General features: G+C 44.8%; 1 protein-coding gene and 1 pseudogene across 1 annotated transcript; one reads left to right on the top strand and one right to left on the bottom strand.

The window, feature by feature from the left end:
- Window positions 1–2,924: 2,924 nt before the first annotated feature.
- Window positions 2,925–3,866, top strand: LOC123362726 (olfactory receptor 52D1-like). Its single transcript, XM_045003170.1, has one exon. The coding sequence runs from the start codon at window positions 2,925–2,927 to the stop codon at window positions 3,864–3,866; it is 942 nt and encodes a 313-aa protein (XP_044859105.1).
- A 12,356-nt stretch (window positions 3,867–16,222) lies between these two features.
- Window positions 16,223–18,637, bottom strand: LOC123374445 (annotated as a pseudogene).
- Between the last annotated feature and the right edge of the window lie 4,013 nt (window positions 18,638–22,650).

The following is a 22,650-nucleotide window of genomic DNA, read 5'->3' as shown; positions in this document are numbered from 1 at the left end:
GAAAGTTGTGGAGGCAGGCAGGGTGTGTACAGTGACAGGTGAGTATCACCGAGGCTTTGTGGGGGCTGTGACATTCTATACTGTAACCCCCATATTACTCATTTTCATATAATCGTGATCTTACATATAAACCTTGTAAGGTATCAGGGGAAAGGTTATTATCTGCTGAGAGTCATTTCTCTTTCCATATATGTCATTAATGCATATGAACTTCTAAGAATTGTGTCGTATGGTGGCCACTAAAATGTGCTATAAGTTGGGGAATCAGCCAGATATCAGCTCCCCAGACGCAACAGCAGGGAAAGTATCCAAACCCCGGGCTGGGTGTCAAACCAGCCATCAACAGCCATCCTCCAGCAAGGGAGCTACAATGCAATGACTCACGTGCCTGAGGCCACACTAGGGAAATTGCTCAACCTTGCTGGGAGAGTCTCAGCAATGCCTCCCCCAGACATGCCCAGACTTGTGCTCCCCAAGCACATGGACTGAGGGTATAAAACAGACAGAGAGGACACATACTGGGCCCTTCTCCTGCCCCCACTTTCACTGGAAGCAACTAAGACATTGAGAAAAAAACAAGACACAAACAGGGGAGATTGGCCCAGGTTTAAGGAACAAACCTGTATATTAAGGACTGTAATATCCTGTGGGGTGAGAAAAACTGCTTAACCTAGATGTTGCCATGTCTAGGAGGGTTTAGTTTAGACTGTGTGCTTATATTTTATTTTATTTTGGTAACCACTCTGACTTTGTGCCTATCATTTAATATCATGTAAAATCGAATTTTGTAGTTAATAGATTTGTTTGTTTATATTACCTGAAGCAGTGTGTTTGGTTTGAAGCGTGTAAGAGACTCCTTGTGGGATAACAAGCCTGGTGCATATCAATTTCTTTGTTAAATTGACAAACTTATATAAACTTGCAGTGTCCAGTGGGCATAACTGGACACTGCAAGACGGAGGTTCCTAGGGTGTGTCTGGGACTGGAGATATTGGCTAGTATTATTCACTTGCACGATCTAAGCAGCAGTTTACATGGCAGAGGCTGTGCGTGAACAGCCCAGGAGTGGGGGTTCTCACAGCAGAGCAGGGTAAGGCTGGCTCCCAGAGTCAAGGATTGGAGTGACCTAGCAGATCACCAGTCCAGATAACACCAGAGGATCATCCCAGGAACGCAGAGTGCTGTGTAGACGAACAGGAGGGCAGTACTACTGAAATTAATTTGTTCTTTGTGATTGTTGGTCCAAGGCCAGTGTTGGGACCTTTCCTGGTACAGAATCTGTTTGGGGAGTTTCAGGGTCTCTTTGCCCTGGCAAGCCTCAGAACTGCAGTCTGGGTGTCACAACCTTTACTCAGTTTCCAGTTCTTGTTGGTGTTATATAACTTCAGGCATTTCACTGGTAGAAATAACCATTGATCTTTTTACGGCACTGTACCCCATATTGTTCATAGTGGTATTATTATGATATGATTATCTGATTACTGTATAATTATGATACAACTTATGCAATATGGGTCATGTACGATGTCATTGAAAAAGTTATGACTTTCTGAAAATGATTATCCTATTTGTATGATTTTTGTCTGAAGTTATAAATATTGACTACGTATCTGTATTTCAAATGTAGTTACACCTGGGTAACATCCACTAGGCAAGATGGTTTCAGTCTAGATAGCTGGTTGGGAAGGGCCTATTCAAAGCAATGAACTATTAGGGAAAACAATAGGCCTTAGGAGAAACTTACCTCTTACCCGATGAGCCTTCCTGAGAGCACTTCAGACAGCCTATAAAAAATGGATGTTATGACTCCATAGAGGAGTCTTTACTTTTCCCGCAAACTGGTCTGGGAACCAAGTTTTGAAACAAAGGTTTCCCGCCATATGCTAAAGTTTTATAAAGCAGGGAGTGACATCGTTGGTGGTTCTTCACTCCCCACTCAGGAAGACTCCTAGAATGTTAATAGCTAGAAAATATTTACCGTACTTGTCAGGGTCCCCTCCACACATTGAACTCTAGGGTACAGATGTGGGGACCCACATGAAAGACTCCCTAAGCTTATATTCTACTAGCTTAGGTTCATAACTTCCCTAAGGCACAAATTCCTTTTCTTGTCCTTGGACGGTATTTCTGCCATCACCAAGTGGCTTACACAAAAATGTAAGGGAGGGTCAGTTGGAATCCCTATCCCCACAAAATATCCCCTAAGCCCCTTCACCCCCTTTCCTGTTTAGGCTTGAGAATAATATACAAACTAATTTCCTTAGCAATGTGAGTAGAGACCAGGCCCTTATCATTAGGACACTAAAATCAATCAGGTTCTTAAAAGAAGAACTTTATTATAAAGAAACAAGTAAAAGAGTCACACCTTCAAAATCAGGATGGAAGGTAACTTCACAAGGTAATAAAAAGATTTAAAACACAGAGGACTCCCCTCTGGACTCAGCTTCACAGTTACAAAACCAGAAATCAAACTACCTCTTTAGTGTAGGGAAAATTCACAAGTCAAAGCAAAAGATAACCTAATGCATTTCCTTGCCTTACTTACAATTTTTGTAATTTTATATAGGTCATTTCAGGTATGTTTTCAGGAGATGTTGTACCTGCCTGGTCTCTCTCTCCGTCCAGAGAGGGAACAAACAAAGAGAGCCACAAACAAAACCTCTCCCCACACAGTCCCGATTTGAAAGTATCTTCTTTCCTCATTGGCCTTTCTGGTCAGGTGCCAACTAGGTTATTTGAGCTTCTTAACCCCTTACAGGTTAAGCGATTCAGTACAGCTGCCAGGGGGGAATTGTTTGCTACTCTTATATCTATGTTTATGATAATATTATTTGTTATAAAGCATGTAAACCCCATCACTACGCTTCTCTCCCTTCACAGGCACCTTGAGCATTTCTGAATCGTATCGATACATTGACCACGTCATGGCAGATTTCAACCTCACCTATTCTGACCCTTCAACATTCACCCTAACAGGCATCCCTGGCCTGGAAGCTGCTCATGTCTGGATTTCCATCCCTTTCTCTACATTCTACATTATCGGTCTGTTGGGAAATTTCACGCTTCTGTCTGTTGTAGGTAAGGAGCAGACCCTGCACAAGCCGATGTACCTGCTGCTCTGCATGCTGGCATTTACAGACATCGCTACACCTACCTTCGTCGTGCCAAAGGCACTGGGCATATTTTGGTTCAATTTGAAAGGCATTACTCTGGCTGGCTGCCTCACCCAGATGTTCTTTCTTCACATGGTTTCTGTTATGCACTCAGCCACCCTCGTGACAATGGCCTTCGATCGCTATGTTGCCATATGCAACCCTCTGAGATATGCCACCATCCTCAGCAATGCACAAATAGCTAAGCTAGGGCTTGTAGGTTTGATAAGAGCTGTTCTCTTCATTCTGCCCCTACCCCTGCTCCTGAGCAGGCAGCCGTTCTGTGCCAACCGCATTATCCCACACACACAATGTGAGCACATAGCTGTGGCGAAGATGGTGTGTGGAGACATCACAGTCACCAGGATATATGGCTTGGTGCTAATGTTTGTAGTTATGGGGTTTGACCTGGCACTCATTGCCCTGTCCTACATTCTGATCATCAGGGCCATCCTCAAAATCCCCTCTAAGGACGCCCACCAAAAAGCCCTCAACACCTGCACAGCCCACATCTGTGTGATGCTGATATATTATACCCCTAGCCTCTTCTCCAACCTGACACATCGGTTCGGTCAAGGCATTGCTCCCCACATTCACATCATCTTGGCCGACCTCTATCTCCTCATTCCTCCCATGCTCAACCCAATCATTTATGGGGTCAAAACTAAAGAGCTTCGTGACAAAGTGGGCAAATACACCTGCTGCAGAAGGTGATCGCCTGGGGCCACTGACTTGAAACCTGTGTGACAAGAGGGGGAACAAATATCTCCTTGTTAATCAAGGGTGCTCTATCCCAGTTTGGTTGAGCTTAGCATGGTGGAAGTTCAAAGTCAGAGAAGTTCGTCCCACCCAATATCTGATCATTCCATCACCAAGGACTGCTCTCTACGGTGCTGAGTTTCCTCTTTCTGACCATCACCTGACCTCTTTCATTGTCACCCATCATCCTCCAATCCCCACACACCCTGTTACTCAGCCTTTCTGTGACTCTAAGGCTATGTCTACACTACTGCAGTAAGTCAACCTACTCTGCACAACTTCAGCTGCATGAATCAGGTAGCTGGAGTCGATGTACCATAAGGTCGAGTTACTGCGGGGTCTACACTGGAGGGAGGTCGATGGGAGAAAATCTCCCATCGACTTACCTTACTCTTCTCGTTGTGGGTAGAGTACAAGGGTTAGACCCACTAAATCGACCTCCAGTGGATCGATCTCAGAGCGTCAATCATGGCTGCAGTGTAGATGTACCCTAAGACTACCATAAGATACTGTACTATTTTCATGGAAAGTGGTTTTCCATGAGTCTTTGTGTGGTCAGGGGTCTGGTTCAGTTTTACAGATAGAAGCTACACTTTCAGATAGCCAAAGAGAAAATGAAAGAAACGGCAACAATGAACTTCTTTATCATATGTACAGTGGACCGGTGAGTAAAATTTACCTGATTTTTCTATGTTGAATCCATCAGGAAACCTGGAGGAAAATCCTAACATTTCATTTGGAAAGTCCTAATACAGGAGAACCGCAGTAGGATTTAAGGATATTCTACTAGCATTTGTTTGTGAGTGTTTCCTGTGTGGTTTTATTATGGGGTTAGAGCAGTAAACCTGACATTGTCTAGTTGGCCTCTTGAACCTATTTCATAACAAATGAAAGCTTGGTCAAGTAATTGACTACACAATTGATCAACAACCAGTATGAATCACTCCTTCCTCTCAGATTCAGTATTCAGACACAATGAAGGCACCCACAGAAATAATTATCCTGAGCAAAAATGCTGATGAAGTGTATGAGACTCCAGCATTAAAGAAATTAATGGAAATTTTTAGTTTTGTGTTTCTCATTGTTCTCCAAAGAAAGATTCTAGAAATAGTAAATGCTGGTTCCAAACCTCTACAATTCAAAGACATGCATCTATACAAAGCAGTAGTATTACTGCCCAAATGCACTGAACTTCTAGCAACATTTCAAATAGAGTTAAAAGAAGCCAAACATTCAGCAAGTAAATTATCAGGAAAATGGGGCAGTGAAATCAAGTCTGAAAAGGCGTGCTTGAGAAAGGCTAAAAGGCATGGGAGTAGCTCATTTTGTGTTTGATCAGGAAGGAGAGCAGACCTGCTACTAGCAGTTCCAGGGGAGATGATCTGAGGGAAGGTAGAATCTCCGCATGAACAACTGCCCTGAAGTCCCTCCCTGGGGAGGGGAGGAAGGCCTGCTGCTGGGACAACCTGAGAGGGAAGCATTCATCTCCCATATCAGTGCTGGTCTTGATTTATCCACTTTATTTCCTGTTTGGACTTCTCCAGCAGGGAAGAGCTCTGGGACTGAGCTGGCCCTACCACAGGAAGAGGCAGTTGCTGCCCAAGAAGACAAGAGAAAGACCTTGTGACATGCAACCACTGTTACCTTGGTAACTTGTACTCAATCACCTGAAATTTCCTTGTAGGGAGGGAAATCTCACCCCAGAACAAAATCTGCTTCCTGACAGTTTGTCATTGGAAGGTAGCTAATGTGATGCCAATTTTTCAAAAAGGGCTCCAGAGGTGACCCCAGCAATTACAGGCCAGTAAGCCTAACTTCAGTACCGGGCAAACTGGTTGAAACTATAGAAAAGAACAAAATTGTCAGACACCTAGATAAACGCAAGTATTTGGGGAATAGTTAACATGGTTTTCGTAAAGGGAAATCATGCCTCACCAATCTACTAGAATTCTTTGGGTCAGACCTCAAAAAATCATAAGATTGGCTTAAAAGCCTCAAAAATAGGTATGTTGATGTTTATTGTGTTTTCTGGTTTCTAGGCCATTAAGTTGCACCTGGGTCATGTTTTCAAGGTTTCCTCCATAACCAGAAGGCTGAGAACTGCTGTGTTCTTTACAGCTGAGATTCTCACTTAATCCCAGGACTCCATGAATTGGCGTATTGAGAAAAACATCAAATATCATGAGACTTGAGATCAAATCATGAGAGATAGCAACACTGTTACATCAGCAGAGTTGCTCACTGGCTGTAGTGCAGGGTGATTGCTGAGGCCGGGGGAGGCTTTGTGCTTGTGAACTGTGGCAATAATAATAATGAAGCAGAAACAGCATGTGTCGGCTGGCTGGAGAGACTAAGGAGCGCGAGTACCAACTTCTGGGCAGACTGCGAAGGAGCAGGGCACATCTCCCAAAGTGGTTGTGACTCTATACTTTGATTTCACCAACCAACCACCAGTGTGAACCTCTCAAGCACTACAACAGCCTCAACATGGAGTCACAGACAGTTGCCTGGGTACTCTCTGTCTTGCCACCCAGTTAAATCTGCCTCTGTGATAGATGGTCCCTTACACCAAACATCACAATATTCAGGTTACTCCCAGTCCCAAAGGACCAGTCACTTATCCCAAATGCACCTTAGATCTCACACTGAAGACACTGCTACAATAAATTAAAGAATTATTAACCGAGAAAAAGAAATGAGTTATTTACAAGTTAAGAGTAGGTAAACATACACACAGCAATGACTGACAGTCTTAGTTTCCAAAAGGAGATAGAAGCTGCTGTAATATGCAATCTCCGTGTGTCCATTAAGCCTAACCCAGGCTAAGCATCTCGGGATTCCTTGCTTATGCTTAGAAATCTTTGCCCCCTCAGAATCCAAGCAGCACAAAGAAGGACAGTTCCTTCTCAGCAGAGATTTTTAGTCCTTTCCCCCTCAGTTCAAGCTGTTGGGACGAGGCCAACTGCTTGTCTCTTCTTCATGTGTATGGGGGAAACAATCAACAAAGTCTTTTGTCCTCTGATGTTCCACAGTGGCTTGTCTGGTATCTAGGGGCCTTCTCTTGTTGGGCAGGAGATGACACCTCTTGGGGATAGCTAGGATCTCACACTTAGGAAAGCTTCTTCCCTAACTATGGGGGTTTCCAGTTTCATAGCAAACAATTTTATAGTAAAAGAGCACTTAAATATTACCTTTAACATGGGATACAGATGTTACCATTAATGCAGGAAGCAACTTAAAAGCATTTCATAAAGTGTGAACACTAAACACATTTTTATAAATCTAATCCCTATTTTAACAATACCAACATGCAGGTGAGCCAGACGGGTTTCCAGCTATGTGTTTGGCAGTGTTCAGTGAGGCCTAGGGGCCTTGGCGTGAGCTTGCAACTGAGCTTGCCAACGTAACAGCATGCTTGGATTGAATGAGTTTATTGGGGCAGCCATGAGGATACTTCCCCCTGGTGTTTCCATCAGAAGCTGGTTTGCTGAGCTGTTTTTATATGTAAACCGTAAGGCAGTATCTCCAAGTCATCTTAGCATATGCAGTGGGGCCCAGAGAGTTGGAGGATTCCAGGCAGGAGAGGAGATAGGTCCACTGTCTGCTTTCGGGTGGCTTGTGTGGAGGATTAAAACCCCTCTGCTGTCCCTACTAAATTGCTTTTATAAACTGAAAAATAAACGAACAGTACATACCTCAGTGGCTATTAGTCATGTCTTGATTTTACATGCAGCGTCAACATTCAGCCCAGCAGACTGATGCGACTGGTGTGTATTTATGCAAGCATGCAATTTCAGCTCCAGGGGGCAGGGCGGTCGCAGGGGATTAGTGGTGTGTTAATAGCACTCTTTGCCCCTTCATTCAGCACAACCAATTATAAAGCACAGAGTGAATGCTGAGCCGGTTACCACTCAAGTAAACTGATGTAATTCCGTTCGTTTCACCTCGAGTACAAAGCTGATTTGACCAGCGTTCTTATTTTTTAATCCCCCCTGTATAAAGTTTAATGTCATGGAACTAGTTTTGGAATGAGCCCTCCCACCAGGATGCTGAACTATCGTGTGGCCGTTAATATTGCGGCATTGATAAAGACAGTGCCTGTCATTATACCCACGCAAAATCCATCCAAAATGTGGCCACATTTTGTCCTGTCCTGTCAATCTGACCCCATCCTTTGTATTTGAGTCTCTTCACTGGCTCCCCTTCCTCCACACTGCCACATGTAAACCTCTCCTCCCTTGCCTTCAGAGTCCCCACTTATCTCTCATCACATCGCCTTGCCTCCTGGCCCCATCATCTAGGTGTTCTGCACCAGAGGAGCACTGGCCTGCTAAACCCAGGGTTGTGAGTTCAATCATTGAGGGGGCCACTCTAGGGATCTGGGGCAAAAATTGGCCCTGCTAGTGAAGGCAGGGGGCTGGACTCAATGACCTTTCAAGGTCCCTTCCAGTTCTAGGAGATTGGTATATCTCCAATTATTACCTTTGCATTCCAGTGGTGAGTGAAATCGTATGATTTTAAGTGTTTGTCTAAAGCCCCAGCCCCAGGAGCCAGCTGACTACACCAGAGTCTCAGCTTTCATTAAAAAAAAAAAAGTTCCTTATAATTGCAGAGATGAGCTTCCAGCGTGACCCTTAAAGGTGCAAAGCCAGGAGCAGACAGCGCTCCACATGGATTCCTTTTTAAAATCTCATGGTTTGGGGGGCGGCTGACTCATAATTTTTGGTAACCTCGGTTTGACAGTGCTGAGCATATTGGGCCCTTCTGCACCCAGGCGCTGTAGTAATCCCAGTTTGGTTTCCATGCAGTTTAGATGCAGCCGCTTTGTTTTTTTGTCCTAACCTGGCTGCTGACTGTAGTTCCTGAAGTCCCGTCTGCTGCTGACTGTGAACGATGTCAGCATTAACAGCGGTCACATCAACCTCTCCCCATTCGTCCTGCTGGGTGGGTCAGGCCTGGAAGCTGCATGTTCCTGGCTCTCCATCCCTCTGTCCTCAACATACATTGTGACTCTCTGGGGGCACTGCACCATCCTTATCGCTATCCAGACACAGTCAAACCTCCATCAGCCTCTGGCTATTTTCCTGTGCATGCTGGCTGTGATTAGTCTACCGCTGTGCAGCCCCGGCTTGCCCAAAATGCTGTGCATACTGTGCTTCAGACCTGGGGAAATTCATTTCTATGCCTGCTTGGTCCAGACATTTTTCTTTCACTCTTTCTCCACCATGGACTCAATGACCTTTCAGGGTCCCTTCCAGTTCTAGGAGATTGGTATATCTCCAATTTTTTTTTAAATATTGCTTGCTTCTTATTTACAATGTCACCTCAAAATGAGAACAGGGGTTCACATGGCAGTGCTGTGATTGGCATTGCAAGGTATTTATGTGCCAGATATGCTAAATATTCATATGCCCTTTCATGCTTCGGCCACCATTCAGAGGACATAATTCCATGCGGATGATGCTAGTTAAAAAAAAAAACAATGCACTAACTACATTTGTCACTGAACTCCTTGGGGAAGTATTGTATGGGTATGTCTACACTATGGGATTATTCTGATTTTACAGAAACCGTTTTTTTTAAAACAGATTGTATAAAGTCGAGTGCACGCGGCCACACTAAGCACATTAATTTGGCGGTGTGCGTCCATGTACGGAGGCTAGTGTCGATTTGCGGAGCATTGCACTGTGAGTAGCTATCCCATAGCTATCCCATAGTTTCCGCAGTCTCCCCCGCCCATTGGAATTCTGGGTTGAGATCCCAGTGCCTGATGGGGCAAAAAACATTGTCACGGATGGTTCTGGGTACAGCCTCACCCCTCCCTCCGTGAAAGCAGCAGACAACCGTTTCGCACCTTTTTTCCTGAGTGAACTGTGCAGACGCCATAGCACTGCGAGCATGGACTCTGCTGAGCTCAAGACAGCAATCATGGACGTTGTAAACACCTCACGCATTCTCGTGCAGTCTATGCTGAACCAGGACTTGCAAAACCAGGCAAGGAGGAGGCAGCTATGGCAGCGCAGCGACGAGAGTGATGAGGACATGGACACAAAATTCTCTCAAACTGCGGGCCCCTGCGCTTTGGAGATCCTGCTGGTAATGGGACAGGTTCTAGCCATAGAACGCCAATTTTGGGCCCTTGAAACAAGCACAGACTGGTGGGACCGCATAGTGTTGCAGGTGTGGGATGATTCCCAGTGGCTGAGAAACTTTCGCATGCGTAAGGGCACTTTCATGGAACTTTGTGACTTGCTTTCCCCTGCCCTGAAACACCAGAATACCAAGATAAGAGCAGCCCTCACAGTTGAGAAGCAAGTGGCAATAGCCCTCTGGAAGCTTGCAACGCCAGACAGCTACCGGTCAGTCGGGAATCAATTTGGAGTGGGCAAATCTACTGTGGGGGCTGCTGTGATGCAAGTAGCCAAAGCAATCACTAAGCTGCTGCTACGAAAGGATGTGACTCTGGGAAATGTGCAGGTCATAGTGGATGGCTTTGCTGCAATGGGATTCCCTAACTGTGGTGGAGCGATAGATGGAACCCATATCCCTATCTTGGCACCGGAGCACCAGGGCACCCAGTACACAAACCGCAAGGGGTACTTTTCAATGGTGCTGCAAGCACTGGTGGATCACAAGGGACGTTTCACCAACATCCACGTGGGATGGCCGGGAAGAGTTCATGATGCTTGCGTCTTTAGGAACACTACTCTGTTTAAACGGCTGCAGCAAGGGAATTACTTCCCAGACCAGAAAATAACAGTTGGGGATATTGAAATGCCTGTAGTTATCCTGGGGGACCCAGCCTACCCCTTGATGCCATGGCTCATGAAGCCATACACAGGCAGCCTGGACAGCGGTCAGGAGCGGTTCAACTACAGGCTGAGCAAGTGCAGAATGGTGGTAGAATGTGCATTTGGCCATTTAAAGGCGCGCTGGCGCACATTACTGACTCGCTCAGACCTCAGCCAAACCAATGTCCCCTTTGTTATTGCAGCTTGCTGTGTGCTCCACAATCTCTGTGAGAGTAAGGGGGAGACCTTTATGGCGGGGTGGGAGGCTGAGGCAAATCACCTGGCCACTGATTACGCGCAGCCAGACACCAGGGTGATTAGAAGAACACACCAGGAAGTGGTGCGCATCAGAGAAGCTTTGAAAACCAGTTTCATCACGGGCCAAGTTACGGTGTGACTGTTGTGTTTGTTTCTCCTTGATGACCCCCACCCCCGATTGACTCATTCCCTGTAAGCCACCCACCCTCCCCCTTCGATTGACGCTTGCTTCCTAAAGAAATAAAGTCACTCTCGTTTAAAAATCATGTATTGTTTATTAATTAATTATAAAAAGAGGGAGAGACCTGACAAGGTAGCCCAGGTGGGGTTTGGGAGGAGGATAGGAAGGAAGAAAAAGGCCACTTAAAAATTTTCAAAATAATGACATCCTTTTGGGTGGGCTGTCCACTGGGGTGGAATGGGCGGGTGCACGGAGCCTCCCCCCACGCGTTCTTAGTCGTCTGGTGGGTGAGGAGGCTAAGGAACATGGTGAGGGGGGAGGGTGGTTATACAGGGGCTGCAGCGGCACTCTGTGATCCTGCTGCCATTCCTGAAGCTCCACCAGACACCAGAGCATGTCAGTTTGATCACGCAGCAGACCCAGAGATGTATCTCGACACCTCAGATCTTCCTGCCACCTCCTCTCGTCTCGAGCATCTCTCCTCTCCTCACGTTCGTCCCTCCTGTCCTCACGGTCACTGGTATCTTTCCTGTACTTTGATACCACGTCCTTCCACTCATTCAGATGAGCTCTTTCATTGCGGGTCACTTCCATGATTTCCGAGAACATTTTGTCTCGCGTCTTTTTTTTCCGCTGCCTTATCTGAGATAGCCTTCGGGAAGGAGGAGGGAGACTTGAAAAATTTGCAGCTTAAGAAGGGAGGGAAAAAAGGGAGAGAAGTATTTTAAAAGATACATTTTACAGAACAATGGTTGTACTCTTTCACGGTGAACAACACTATTCACCTTACATAGCATATGTGATTTCACTACAAGGTCGCATTTTGCATCTTAATATTGAGTGCCTGCAGCTTTGGTGTTGGAGATCTCACAGACGCAGGTCCGGGCAGCAGAATTCAGCTTGCATGCGGCCATGGTGAGCCATTGTCTTTCGGCTTCTGCAGCCTTCATATATCCAGTGCCCTCCTTTCCCAAATAGCAAGAAAAGCCCGTTGAGTGCTGCTTCTTTCCTGATAACATGCAGCAGCAGAAACCACCCCCCAATCCAATTCTCTGGGATGATCGCTTTACCCCTCCCGCCACCGCGTGGCTGGTATCATGGAAGATCACTTCTAGCCAAACGCGAAAAAGCTCAGCGCCAATCACCCCCCTCCTCTTCCCCCCGCTTGGCTACCTGCAAGGAAGGATTTCTTTTAAGCCACAGGCAAACAGCCCAGTAGGAATGGCCATCTCTGTCCCCTTAATTAAATTCCGGAATTTCAACCAGGTTACCATGAACGATATCACTCTCCTGAGGATAACACAGCGAGATAAAGAACGGATGTTGCTTGAATGCCAGCAATCACCGGGACCATACGCAGCTAGGCTTTGTCATGCAATGATACCGATTACTTGCTACATGCATGGCGTGGTCAGGTGTCCTACCATGGAGGACGGAATAAGGCTGCACTGCCCAGAAACCTTCTGCAAAGGCTTTTGGAGTACCTCCAGGAGAGCTTCATGGAGATGTCTCTGGAGGATTTCCGCTCCATCCCCAGACATGTTAATAGACATTTCCAGTAACTGTACTGGCCGCGAATGCATCCCAAGTCCTCAGGGCAAATTAATCATTAAAAAACGCTTGCTTTTAAACCATGTTTTATATTTACAAAGGTACACTCACCAGAGATCCCTTCCATGGCTTCATTGTCTGGGATAGTGGCTTGGGAGGGCTGGGAGGGTAATTCCGTCAGGGTGAGAAAAAGCTCCTGGCTGTTGGGGAGAACGGAGTTCTGTGTGCTCTCTGCAAGCTCGTCCTCCTCTTCCTCCTCCTCCTCCTCCTTATCTTCCCCCTCCACGGAATCCTCAGGCATGGCTGCGATTACCACCCCCACCTCAGAATCCACGGACGGGGTGGGGTAGTGGTGGCGGACCCCCCTAGAATTGCATGCAGCTCAGCGTAGAAGCGGCATGTTTTCAGCCCTGCCCCGGACCTTCCATTTGCTTCTTTGGTTTTCTGGTTGGCTTGTCTGAGCTCCTTAACTTTCACACAGCACTGTACTGAGTCCCTGGTGTGGCCTCTCACCATCATGGCCTTGGAAAATTTTTCAAATGTTTTTTCATTTCTTCTTTTGGAACGGAGTTCTGTTAGCACGGAATCCTCTCCCCACACAGCGATCAGATCCAGTACCTCCCGTGCGGTCCATGCTGGAGCTCTTTTTCAATTCTCAGGGGACTGCATTGTTATCTGTGCTGATGAGCTCAGCGTGGTCAACTCTGCTGGTGAGCTCTCCACGCTGGCCAAACAGGAAATGAAATTCAAAAGTTTGCGGGGCTTTTCCTGTCTACCTGGCCAGTGCATCCGAGTTCAGATGGCTTTCCAGAGCGGTCACAATGGTGCACTGTGGGATAGCTCCCGGAGGCCAATACCGTCAAATTGCGGCCACATTAACCCTAATCTGAAATGGCAATACTGATGTCAGCGCTACTCCCCTCGTCGGGGAGGAGTACAGAAATCGGTATTAAGAGCCCTTTATATTGAAATAAAGGTCTTCATTGTGTGGACGGGTGCAGGGTTAATTCGGTTTAATGCTGCTAAATTTGGTATAAACTCGTAGTGTAGACCAGGCCTATGTCTCCTGCTCCAGGGTTTTACCACATAATGCCATATATTTCATGTTATGGTAGTCTCAGATGATGTCCCACTATATATTGTTCAATTTAAGAACACTTTTATTGCAGATTTGACAAAACACAAAGAAGATACCTATATGAGATTTCTAAAGTTAGCTGAAGCACTCGACACAAGGTTTAAGAGTCTGAAGTGCCTTCCAAAATCTGAGAGGGACAAGGTGTGGAACAGCACTGAAAGAGCAAACAAATCAAGTTCACTAAAGTCTTTGTCCCCAGCGGCAGCCATGTGTTTGAGATCTTCAACCCAAAACTGCCCTACTTGATTGTTCGTAGTATCAGGCCACTGAACCATAGGCAAAACTGTCCAGTGCTGCTCCAACTGTCCAAGATCTCCACAAAACAATGGCAAAAATGAGATATCACCCAATCTGGGTTGTGAAGCACTTAGTACTGCAAGCAATTCAATCACCTGGATATTTAGTGGCACTCTGTTTCCTCTTTTTCACAAACTCCAAGATGAAATCTCAACACCTAAATTTAATGTCTTGGACAAGAGGAATGGCTAGTGCAGGGGTAGGCAACTATGGCACGAGTGCCAAAGGCGGCACACATGCTAATTTTCAGTGGCACTCACACTGCCTGAGTCCTAGCCACCAGTCAGGGGGCTCTGCATTTTAATTTAATTTTAAATGAAGCTTCTTACACATTTTAAAAACCTTATTTACTTTAAATACAACAATAGTTTAGTTATATATTATAGACTTATGGAAAGAGACCTTCTACAAATGTTAAAATGTATTACCAGCACACGAAACCTTAAATTAGAGTGAATAAATGAAGACTCAGCGCAGTTGTGGGGAGGGATAGCTCAGTGGTTTGAGCATTGGCCTGCTAAACCCAGAGTTATGAGTTCAATCCTTGAGGGGGCCACTTAGAGATCTGGGGCAAAAATTGGTCCTGCTAGTGAAGGCAGGGGGCTGGACTCAATGACCTTTCAAGGTCCCTTCCAGTTCTAGAAGATTGGCATATCTCCAATTTTTACCTTTATTACCACTTCTGAAAGGTGGCTGACCCCTGGGCTAGTGTGTATTTTGAAATTTCCAGCTGAAAGTGACTCCAAAATCAACTTCACAAAACCATAAATTGTTGGACTCCATGGTGGTGTCGTAGTTTAACACAGCAGTCCATTACCTGGGGTTTTCAGAACCAACAGCAGGGGCAACTTCACTATTTCACTCCAGGTATTGTCAGGAATAAATCAATGGGAAGACAGCAATTCTGTCTGATCAAGGATTAAATGCAAGTCAGCATGGTCTTGTCTAACACTGCAGTTTATTAGATTTAAGCAAACACAGACATAAGTAATAGGTTTAAAACATCCCAGATATTTACCTAAGAGCTGGAATGGTATTGAGTACTTAACAGCAGTTTCACTGTGTCCAGTTCCTAACCTGCTGGGGAGAAAGGGTGTCAGGAAAAAGGTCTCTCAGGATGAATTCAGAAGACTCTTCCAAACTACACAGTATGAGCTAATCTTTCATAATTTCTACAACACACATAGGTCATAGTGACCCCTACTGGATCATCACTTTTCCTAGCTTACAATAAACTTCTAATATCGGAGGCATCTATACTCAAGGTTTTCATCCATTTATGTTCTTTCATTCTCACTTGTTTACTTGTCTGTCTGTCCACTCCTCCCATTCTGATTAGCATAGACTGCCAGTTAGATTTTGACTTTGCACCTAAAAGCCTGCTCTCCAATTAACCTGAAACTCTATTTTATTAATTCATAGTGGCTGAATGAACATCATATGGTTGCAATTGGCTTGATCCCATTCTGTGGTACACTCCCTTGAATCTAGGGTAACCCAGTCCATTTCTCAAAAATGCACAGTTCCACAACTCTCAGCAATAAAGTTTAGTAGCTTTCCAGAATTAGCACTTTCCAACTGAAACATTTAGTTTATCTGTCAGGCTTCCTGAACGATTGGATGTTAAAAAATCAGATACATTTTGCTCACAGAATCACTGTACATAAGATAAAGAAAGCCCGCAGTCTTGTTACTTTCTATATTTTTGGCTATCAGAAATTGTGGCTTCAATTTGTCAAACTGATCAATAATGGTGTTCACACAGGCTCTAATGGAAAGCCACCTTGCTTCAGAAAGCTGCAGTATCTTCTGTGTTCTGTAAATCATGGAACGGCTGAGTGACAGAGTGTGTGGATCTGGGCACTGTTGAGTGATGCTGAAAGAGATTAGGTGATGGTCAGAGAGAAGGAACTTAGCAACAGAAAGAGCAGTGCTTGGTGATGGAGTGATAAGATGTTAGGTATGAGGAGCTTTTAAGACTGCGAACTTCCACAATGCTGAGCTCAGCCGAACTGGAACAGAGCACCCTTGATTAATGTGGAGATCTCCTTGCCACCTCTTTTCACACAGGTTTAAAGTCAGTGGCCCTAGGCAATCACCTTCTGCAGGTGTACTTGCCGACTTTGTCACGAAGCTCTTTGGTTTTGACACCATAAATGACAGGGTCAAGCATAGGGGGAAGAAGCAAATAGAGGTTGGCCAAGATGATGTGAATGTGGGGAGCGATGCCCTGACCAAACCGGTATGTCAGAGTGGAGAAGAAGAAGGAAGGATATGACATCAGTGTTACGTACCAGGGAGGCCTGGAGCCCTCCCAAGGTGCTCTGTAAGAACGAGGCCGACACACACACTGTGAGTTATTGGCTTTAATGAAGGTAAAGTGACACATCTGCAACGGGGACCCCAAGCGTTGCTGTCACTGAGACGGGGACCCAGCGCCTTGTAGCTTGGCCTGGGGTGAAGTCCGAAAACAAACACAAAGCATGCTCATTTTATACAAACAGCAGCAAACAAGCTCATACATAATGCAATAGAAACTCTCCACCGTCCGGGGCTGCCCCCCTGGCCAACAGCCAGGGGCTTGCCACGCAGCAGTCCCAGCTGGTTACGGCAGGTTAAAACTAGCATGCCGTGTCCTACAATAACCGGAGGCTGAGAAAGCGGAACTGCCTAAGCTAAGCCGTAACAGAATCTTCCGTGGTTCCCTAGCCTCCTACAATCAGCATCACACCAATGTGGGCAGTGCAGGTGTTGAGGGCTTTCTGGTGGGCTTCCTTGGAGTTGATTCTGAGGACGGCCCTGATGATCAGACCGTAGGACAGGGCAACCAGTGTCAGATCTAACCCAATGACTATAAATGCCATCACCAAGCCATATGTCCTGTTGACTGTGATGTCCCCACACGACATCTTTGCCACAGTCATGTGGTTGCAGTACGTATGGGGGATAATATGGTTGGCACAGAATGGCTGCCTGCTCAGGAGAAGGGGAAGAGGCAGAATGAAGAGAATGGTTCTTATCAAACCCACTAGCCCTAGTTTAGCTATTCGTGCGTTGGTGAGGATGGTGTCATATCTCAGAGGGTTACATATGGCAACATAGCAATCGAAGGCCATTGTGACAAGGACAGCTGAGTGCATCATAAAAAACCCTTGTGAAGGAAGAACATCTGGGTGAGGCAGCCAGCCACAGTAATTCCTTTCAAATTGAACCAAAATATAAACAGTGCCTTCGGCACAACGGAGGTAGATGTAATGATTTCTGTGAACGCTAACATGCAGAGAAGGAGGTACATCGGCTTGTGTAGGGTGTAGCCTGATTTGGGGAGGGTTAGTAGGGACAGTGGAATTTATCCACTTAATTTAGTTTTATTTAATAATTAATTTTCTAATTAATTAATAATATTAATAATAATTAATAGATATTAATAATATGGGTATGGCTCGCCAATATGTGTGATCAGAAGATAAAGTTCGTCTTGAATCAGGCTTCACAGAATTTATACAAGGAGATTGGGATATATCTGACAGAAAACTACACTGAGACAGAACTAGTCAATCAAGACCTTTTATTTAAAATCAATGAAACAAGAAGTAAATGTAAAATGTTAAAAGCAGTATGAGATTACAAAGTTACAAATATTACAGTTCTAAATGCACTTTGCAACAATAGCACTAGAGTGAATTTTCACACCCTTGATAGAGGAAGTTTAGTTATGAGTTAAACCCTTCTTAGCATAGATGCTTTAGCAGAAATAAGAATTGGTTCATACTTACAACTTTGAAAAGAATTAATACTATGACTTAGTATTGACAGCTTTCGTAGGAGGAAGAGGCTTCGAAGTAGGTTGAGACGATAAGAAAATAGATAGGTGTATCGCCCGTCTAATGGTGGATTGTTACCCTTTTTATAGGGAAAAATCCTTCCTTCTATGCCCAAATTTGTCTATCCCCCATGGAAAGGTGAGGGTACCTGTTTTCATAGGCTGACCTTTTATATGCATATGGATGACAGCTATGTACGCATCTGCGGGTGTACGTGTGAAATTTGTGGGCAGAAAAACCCCCCTTTTCACCCTATCTAGGTGAAAGGTTAGCAGACATTCAAAAGGTCCCTAGACAATTTGCGTAGGTTTGTCTCCTATTATTACTTTTCTGAGTAAGGGTCTTAAAGGTTACTGTCAGCATCACAGAGGAAATAGGCCAGGATGTCTGGCCTAGAAGCTTCTAGGTATCTTGCATTACAGCTTATTGTAAATAATTCTATTAATCTATGCAGCCTACACATTTTTATCAAAAAGACATTTTATACAGACCAACAGATTAATCCTCAGGGCTACAAGGGTCTTCTCTTTCCCTACAACAAACAGAACTGTGACATTTCCCAACAGGCCAATAATGTAGAACATAGCGAAAGGGATGGAGATCCAGATGTGGGCAGCTTCCAGGCCAGGGATGCCCATTAGGATGAATGTTGAAGAGTCAGAGGGGGTGAGGTTGAAAACTAACATGAGGTTGTTGATGCATTGATTGAGCTCAGAAATGCTCAAGCTACCTATGAAGGGAAAGAAGCACAATGAGGGGGGTAACACTCTTTATAAGAAATAGTACGGTAAATATTTTATACTTATTAACAATCTAGAAAGGGGGGTGAGGAGTGAGGTGGCAATATTTGCAGATGGCACCTGTTTATTTTAGTCGTAGTCAAGTCCAGAGAAGTCCTTAGAGGGAGCTCAGCAAGACAGGTGAATGGGCTGCATGATGGCAGATGCATTTTGATGGTAATAACTGCAAAATGCATGCCCATTGGAGGGAAAATTTGAAGTCCTCAAACACCTAACAAGCTTCTAATTCAACTGTATGAATTCAGGAAAGAGACCTGTGCATCTTGGTACACAGCTCTGTGTAATCCTGCTCAAAGTACAAGCACAGACAGAAATTAAGCAAAAGATTAGGATCCAGGAGTACTGCGTTGGGAAATCATACAGAAAATGAAATGCCATGAGATCAGTCAGGCAATGTTTCACCCTCCTCTGTACACCTCTGTGTAGTACTGCGCTCCCTTCTCACACAGGATGTTGCAGAACTAGAGGAGCTCATGAAAGGGGAAAGATCAATGATCTGGAAAAACTCTTATATGGAGAGAGATTGAAAAGACTGGGATTGTTACCTTACAAAAGAAAAGAATTAGAGAGGATATGAGAAAAGTCTATAAAACACTGACTGGTAGAGGGTAGTACAGATTGAGAATGTGGTCTCTCTGACTCATAACACACGATCAAGAAGACATTCAATTAAACTGCAATGTGGCAAATTCAAAAAAGATAAAAAAGGAATGCTTTCTTCACTGAATGCCTAATTAGATCGAGGAACTCATTGCCACAAGCGGTAGTTGAGGCCATGAACTATTTAAGAATCAGGAATTGTTTGGATAGTTACATGGACAGTAAGACTATCCAGTTACAATAGTTACAGTGCAACAAATATTTGGGAAAACCAATATGCCCACATGTTTTAGGGAAAAGGCCAATCTCTAGCTGTAAGGCATTAGGGTGATGCCCTCAGGATGGTAGGGTCATCCTTCCATCCACCTACAGGTAGGTTTCTAACACCTTCTGGAGCACCTGGGGCTGTCACTGTCAGAGAGAGGACACTGGACAAGATGGACCATAGCTGGTCTACGGTTCAATTCCTATGTTGGAAAGGAGCCAAGTTTCCTCCATGAAAACAGACTTTATTATGCTGGGCTGTGGAAGGGCACAAGGGTCTTGATGTCTGGGGCTACGGGACTGCACTTCTGTTACTTCCCTTGTTTCTTTTAGTGAGACAATTCTTGCAGGTAACCAGTTTTGTTTGAGACATAAGTTATAGTCGTTCACTGACAAGTATAAGCAGATACATGTGTCAGCAACTCAGCTACTACCACTTCTTACGCCTGAAATTTGCAGATGACATAACATTTATGGATTGTAAATAATGAAGAGGACAGGTCACTAATTCAGAGCCACCTGGATTGGTTGGTAAACTGGGTCGAAGCAAACGATATGTCTTCTAATATAGCTATGTAGATATCTACACCTAGGAACAAAGAATTTAGGTGATGCTTGCACGATGGGAGGCTATTGTGGGAAGCACAATGACTCTGTACAAAAATTGGGGGCATGAAGGGATAATTAGATTAACGAGCTCCCAGCATAACCATGTGTCCAAAAGAGCAAATGTGATCCTGAGATGATAACCAGGGGAATGTCAAGGGGATTTAGAGAAGTTATTTTACCTTTATATTTGGCACTCGTTCAACTGCTGCTGGAATCCTTTGTCCAATTTTGGTGTCCATGATTAGAGACGAAGAGTGTTCAGAGAAGAATCACAAGAATTATTATAAGATTAGAAAACTTGCCATATAGTGATACACTCAAAGATCTCAGATTATTTAGTTTAATAAAGATGGTTAAGGGGTGACTTAATAAGAGTCTGTAAGTACCTACATAGGGAACAAATATTAAATAATAGGCTTTTCAGCCTAGCATACAGGCGTGTAACAGTGGCTGGAAGTTGAAGTTAAAGAAATTCTGACTGGAGATGTGGCAAACATTTTTTAAATGGTGAGAGTATTTAACCATTGGAACAATTTGCCAAGAGACATGGCAGATTCTTCCTCACTGATATTTTTTAGATCAGGGTTGGATGTTTCTCTAAAAGATCTGCTCTAGGAATAATTTTGGGGAAATTCTCAGGCCTCTGTTATACAGACTAGATTATCACAATGGTCTCTTCCAGCATTGGAATCTGCAAACACGTCCCCAGGAGTCATCTGGAGGCATTTTGCCTGTAAGCTCGTGCCTGAGCTTACTGAAGGCATTTTTTTATATTCGTGACCATGTTGAATTTAACTTCATGGAGAGAAATTCTCATGTGACTGTGGTGCCTTGGAAATGTTACACTCAGTGCGCATTTCATGAGGCTGAGGGAACCCGTGATGCACTGCACGGAAGAAATATAATGTCTTGAGCACATGAAATCTCAGCACTGAGGAAAGAATGTACCACCCTCACCATTAATGACTAACAGAGCTTGCTAGCAAATGCTCCTAGAGCATCCTGAGTTTAACATCTGTGTTGGGTGGCCCACTAATTCAGGAAGCTGAATTTGGTTCCTGCCGGTGGCAGCTGTATTTATCTAGGCCCTGATATGTCCCTCAGTTACCTGTTTTTATTATATAATGTGCATACTTCTCAGCTTGTGAGTTGTTCCTGTTTATCAGTCTTTCAAGCACCATGCAGTGTGTATGGGTGTAACAAGAAAAGCCGCACAGGTGCCTGCCTTAATATTTGCCACTCATGAGATTTCTCACTGGTGAAACACAGTCACTGATTACCCCTCAGCCAAGTGAGCAGGTGTGACAGGAGGCACCTCACCACCTGCAGAGAAAGAGCTGTGGGGACCGTGCGGTGGCTTGGAGGTTATGTGGGCCAGGGATGACCGGGGAGCATGGAGAAGACACTGGTGATCAGAATGGTGTTGTAATCAGCGAAGATTAGGAGGGGGAAGGAGAGTACAGATGGGGAAGAATATGATGGGAGACTGAAGCAGTTGAGGAACAAAGTGTAATGGGTTCCCCCCAGGTTGCTACCTGGAGCTGGGGTTCCACCGATCCCTCTGACTCACCAGCCTAGGCTCCTTCTCTCAGTGTGCTGCTCTGACAGGCTGCAGACCCATTCCCAGTCCTACATGTCCATCAGCATTCACATAATTAGGCATACACCCAACTGCAGTTACATTCAGGCTCTCTGACCAGCCACTACATGAACCAGCAAGAGAGAGGCTACAGCCAAAATAACCTCCATCTCCCTAGCCTAGGACCCCAGAACTCTACTGCAAACAAATCAAAATAGGTTATCTAGCAAATAAACAAAAACACAAACTAAGTTTAGCACTCTGGTCAGATTGACTGTGAATTAGCAGTTTCTCACCATGACTGATTATAAAAGCAATCGGGAAGATTTTCAAGTCACAACCTGCAACTCTTTTGCAGTTTGGGTTTCTGAGGTTTCCATACACAAGCCAGAAAACCCTTTAGCCTGGGTCCAGCACTTTCCCCAATTCAGTCTTTTTTCCCCAGGTGTTTCCACAAGTCCTGTTGGGTGGGGAGTGAAGAACCATGGATGATGTCACTTCCCATCTTACATAGTGTTAGCATGTGGTGGGAACCATTTATTTTAAAACTTGGTTCCCAGACTAATTTGTGGGAAAAGTAAAGACATCCCAAGACAGAGTCTAGAGTTATGTGGCCTGGTCACATGCCCTGGTAGAGTCATAGCATACATTATTTATAGGCTCTCTGGAGCGCTCTCATTAAGGCTCACCAGGTGGAAGATAAGTTTCTCCTAAGGTCTATTGTTTCCCCTAGTGGCTCATTGCTCAGAACAGGACCTTCCCAACCAGCTATCTAAACTGAAAGTATCTTGTCTAGTGAGCTTTATCTAGGTCTAACTACATTTGAATTACAGATATGTAGTCAATA

This window comes from Mauremys mutica, chromosome 1 (assembly GCF_020497125.1).
Source record: "Mauremys mutica isolate MM-2020 ecotype Southern chromosome 1, ASM2049712v1, whole genome shotgun sequence".
In the NCBI taxonomy this organism is placed as follows: domain Eukaryota; kingdom Metazoa; phylum Chordata; order Testudines; family Geoemydidae; genus Mauremys; species Mauremys mutica.
The sequence above is the reverse complement of the archived record's forward strand: the minus strand, read 5'-3'. Positions and strand labels throughout refer to the sequence as shown.

Coding starts and splice junctions, on each gene's coding strand:
- LOC123362726 (XM_045003170.1), top strand. CDS start 2,925: ATGGCAGATTTCAACCTCACCTATTCTGACCCTTCAACATTCACCCTA.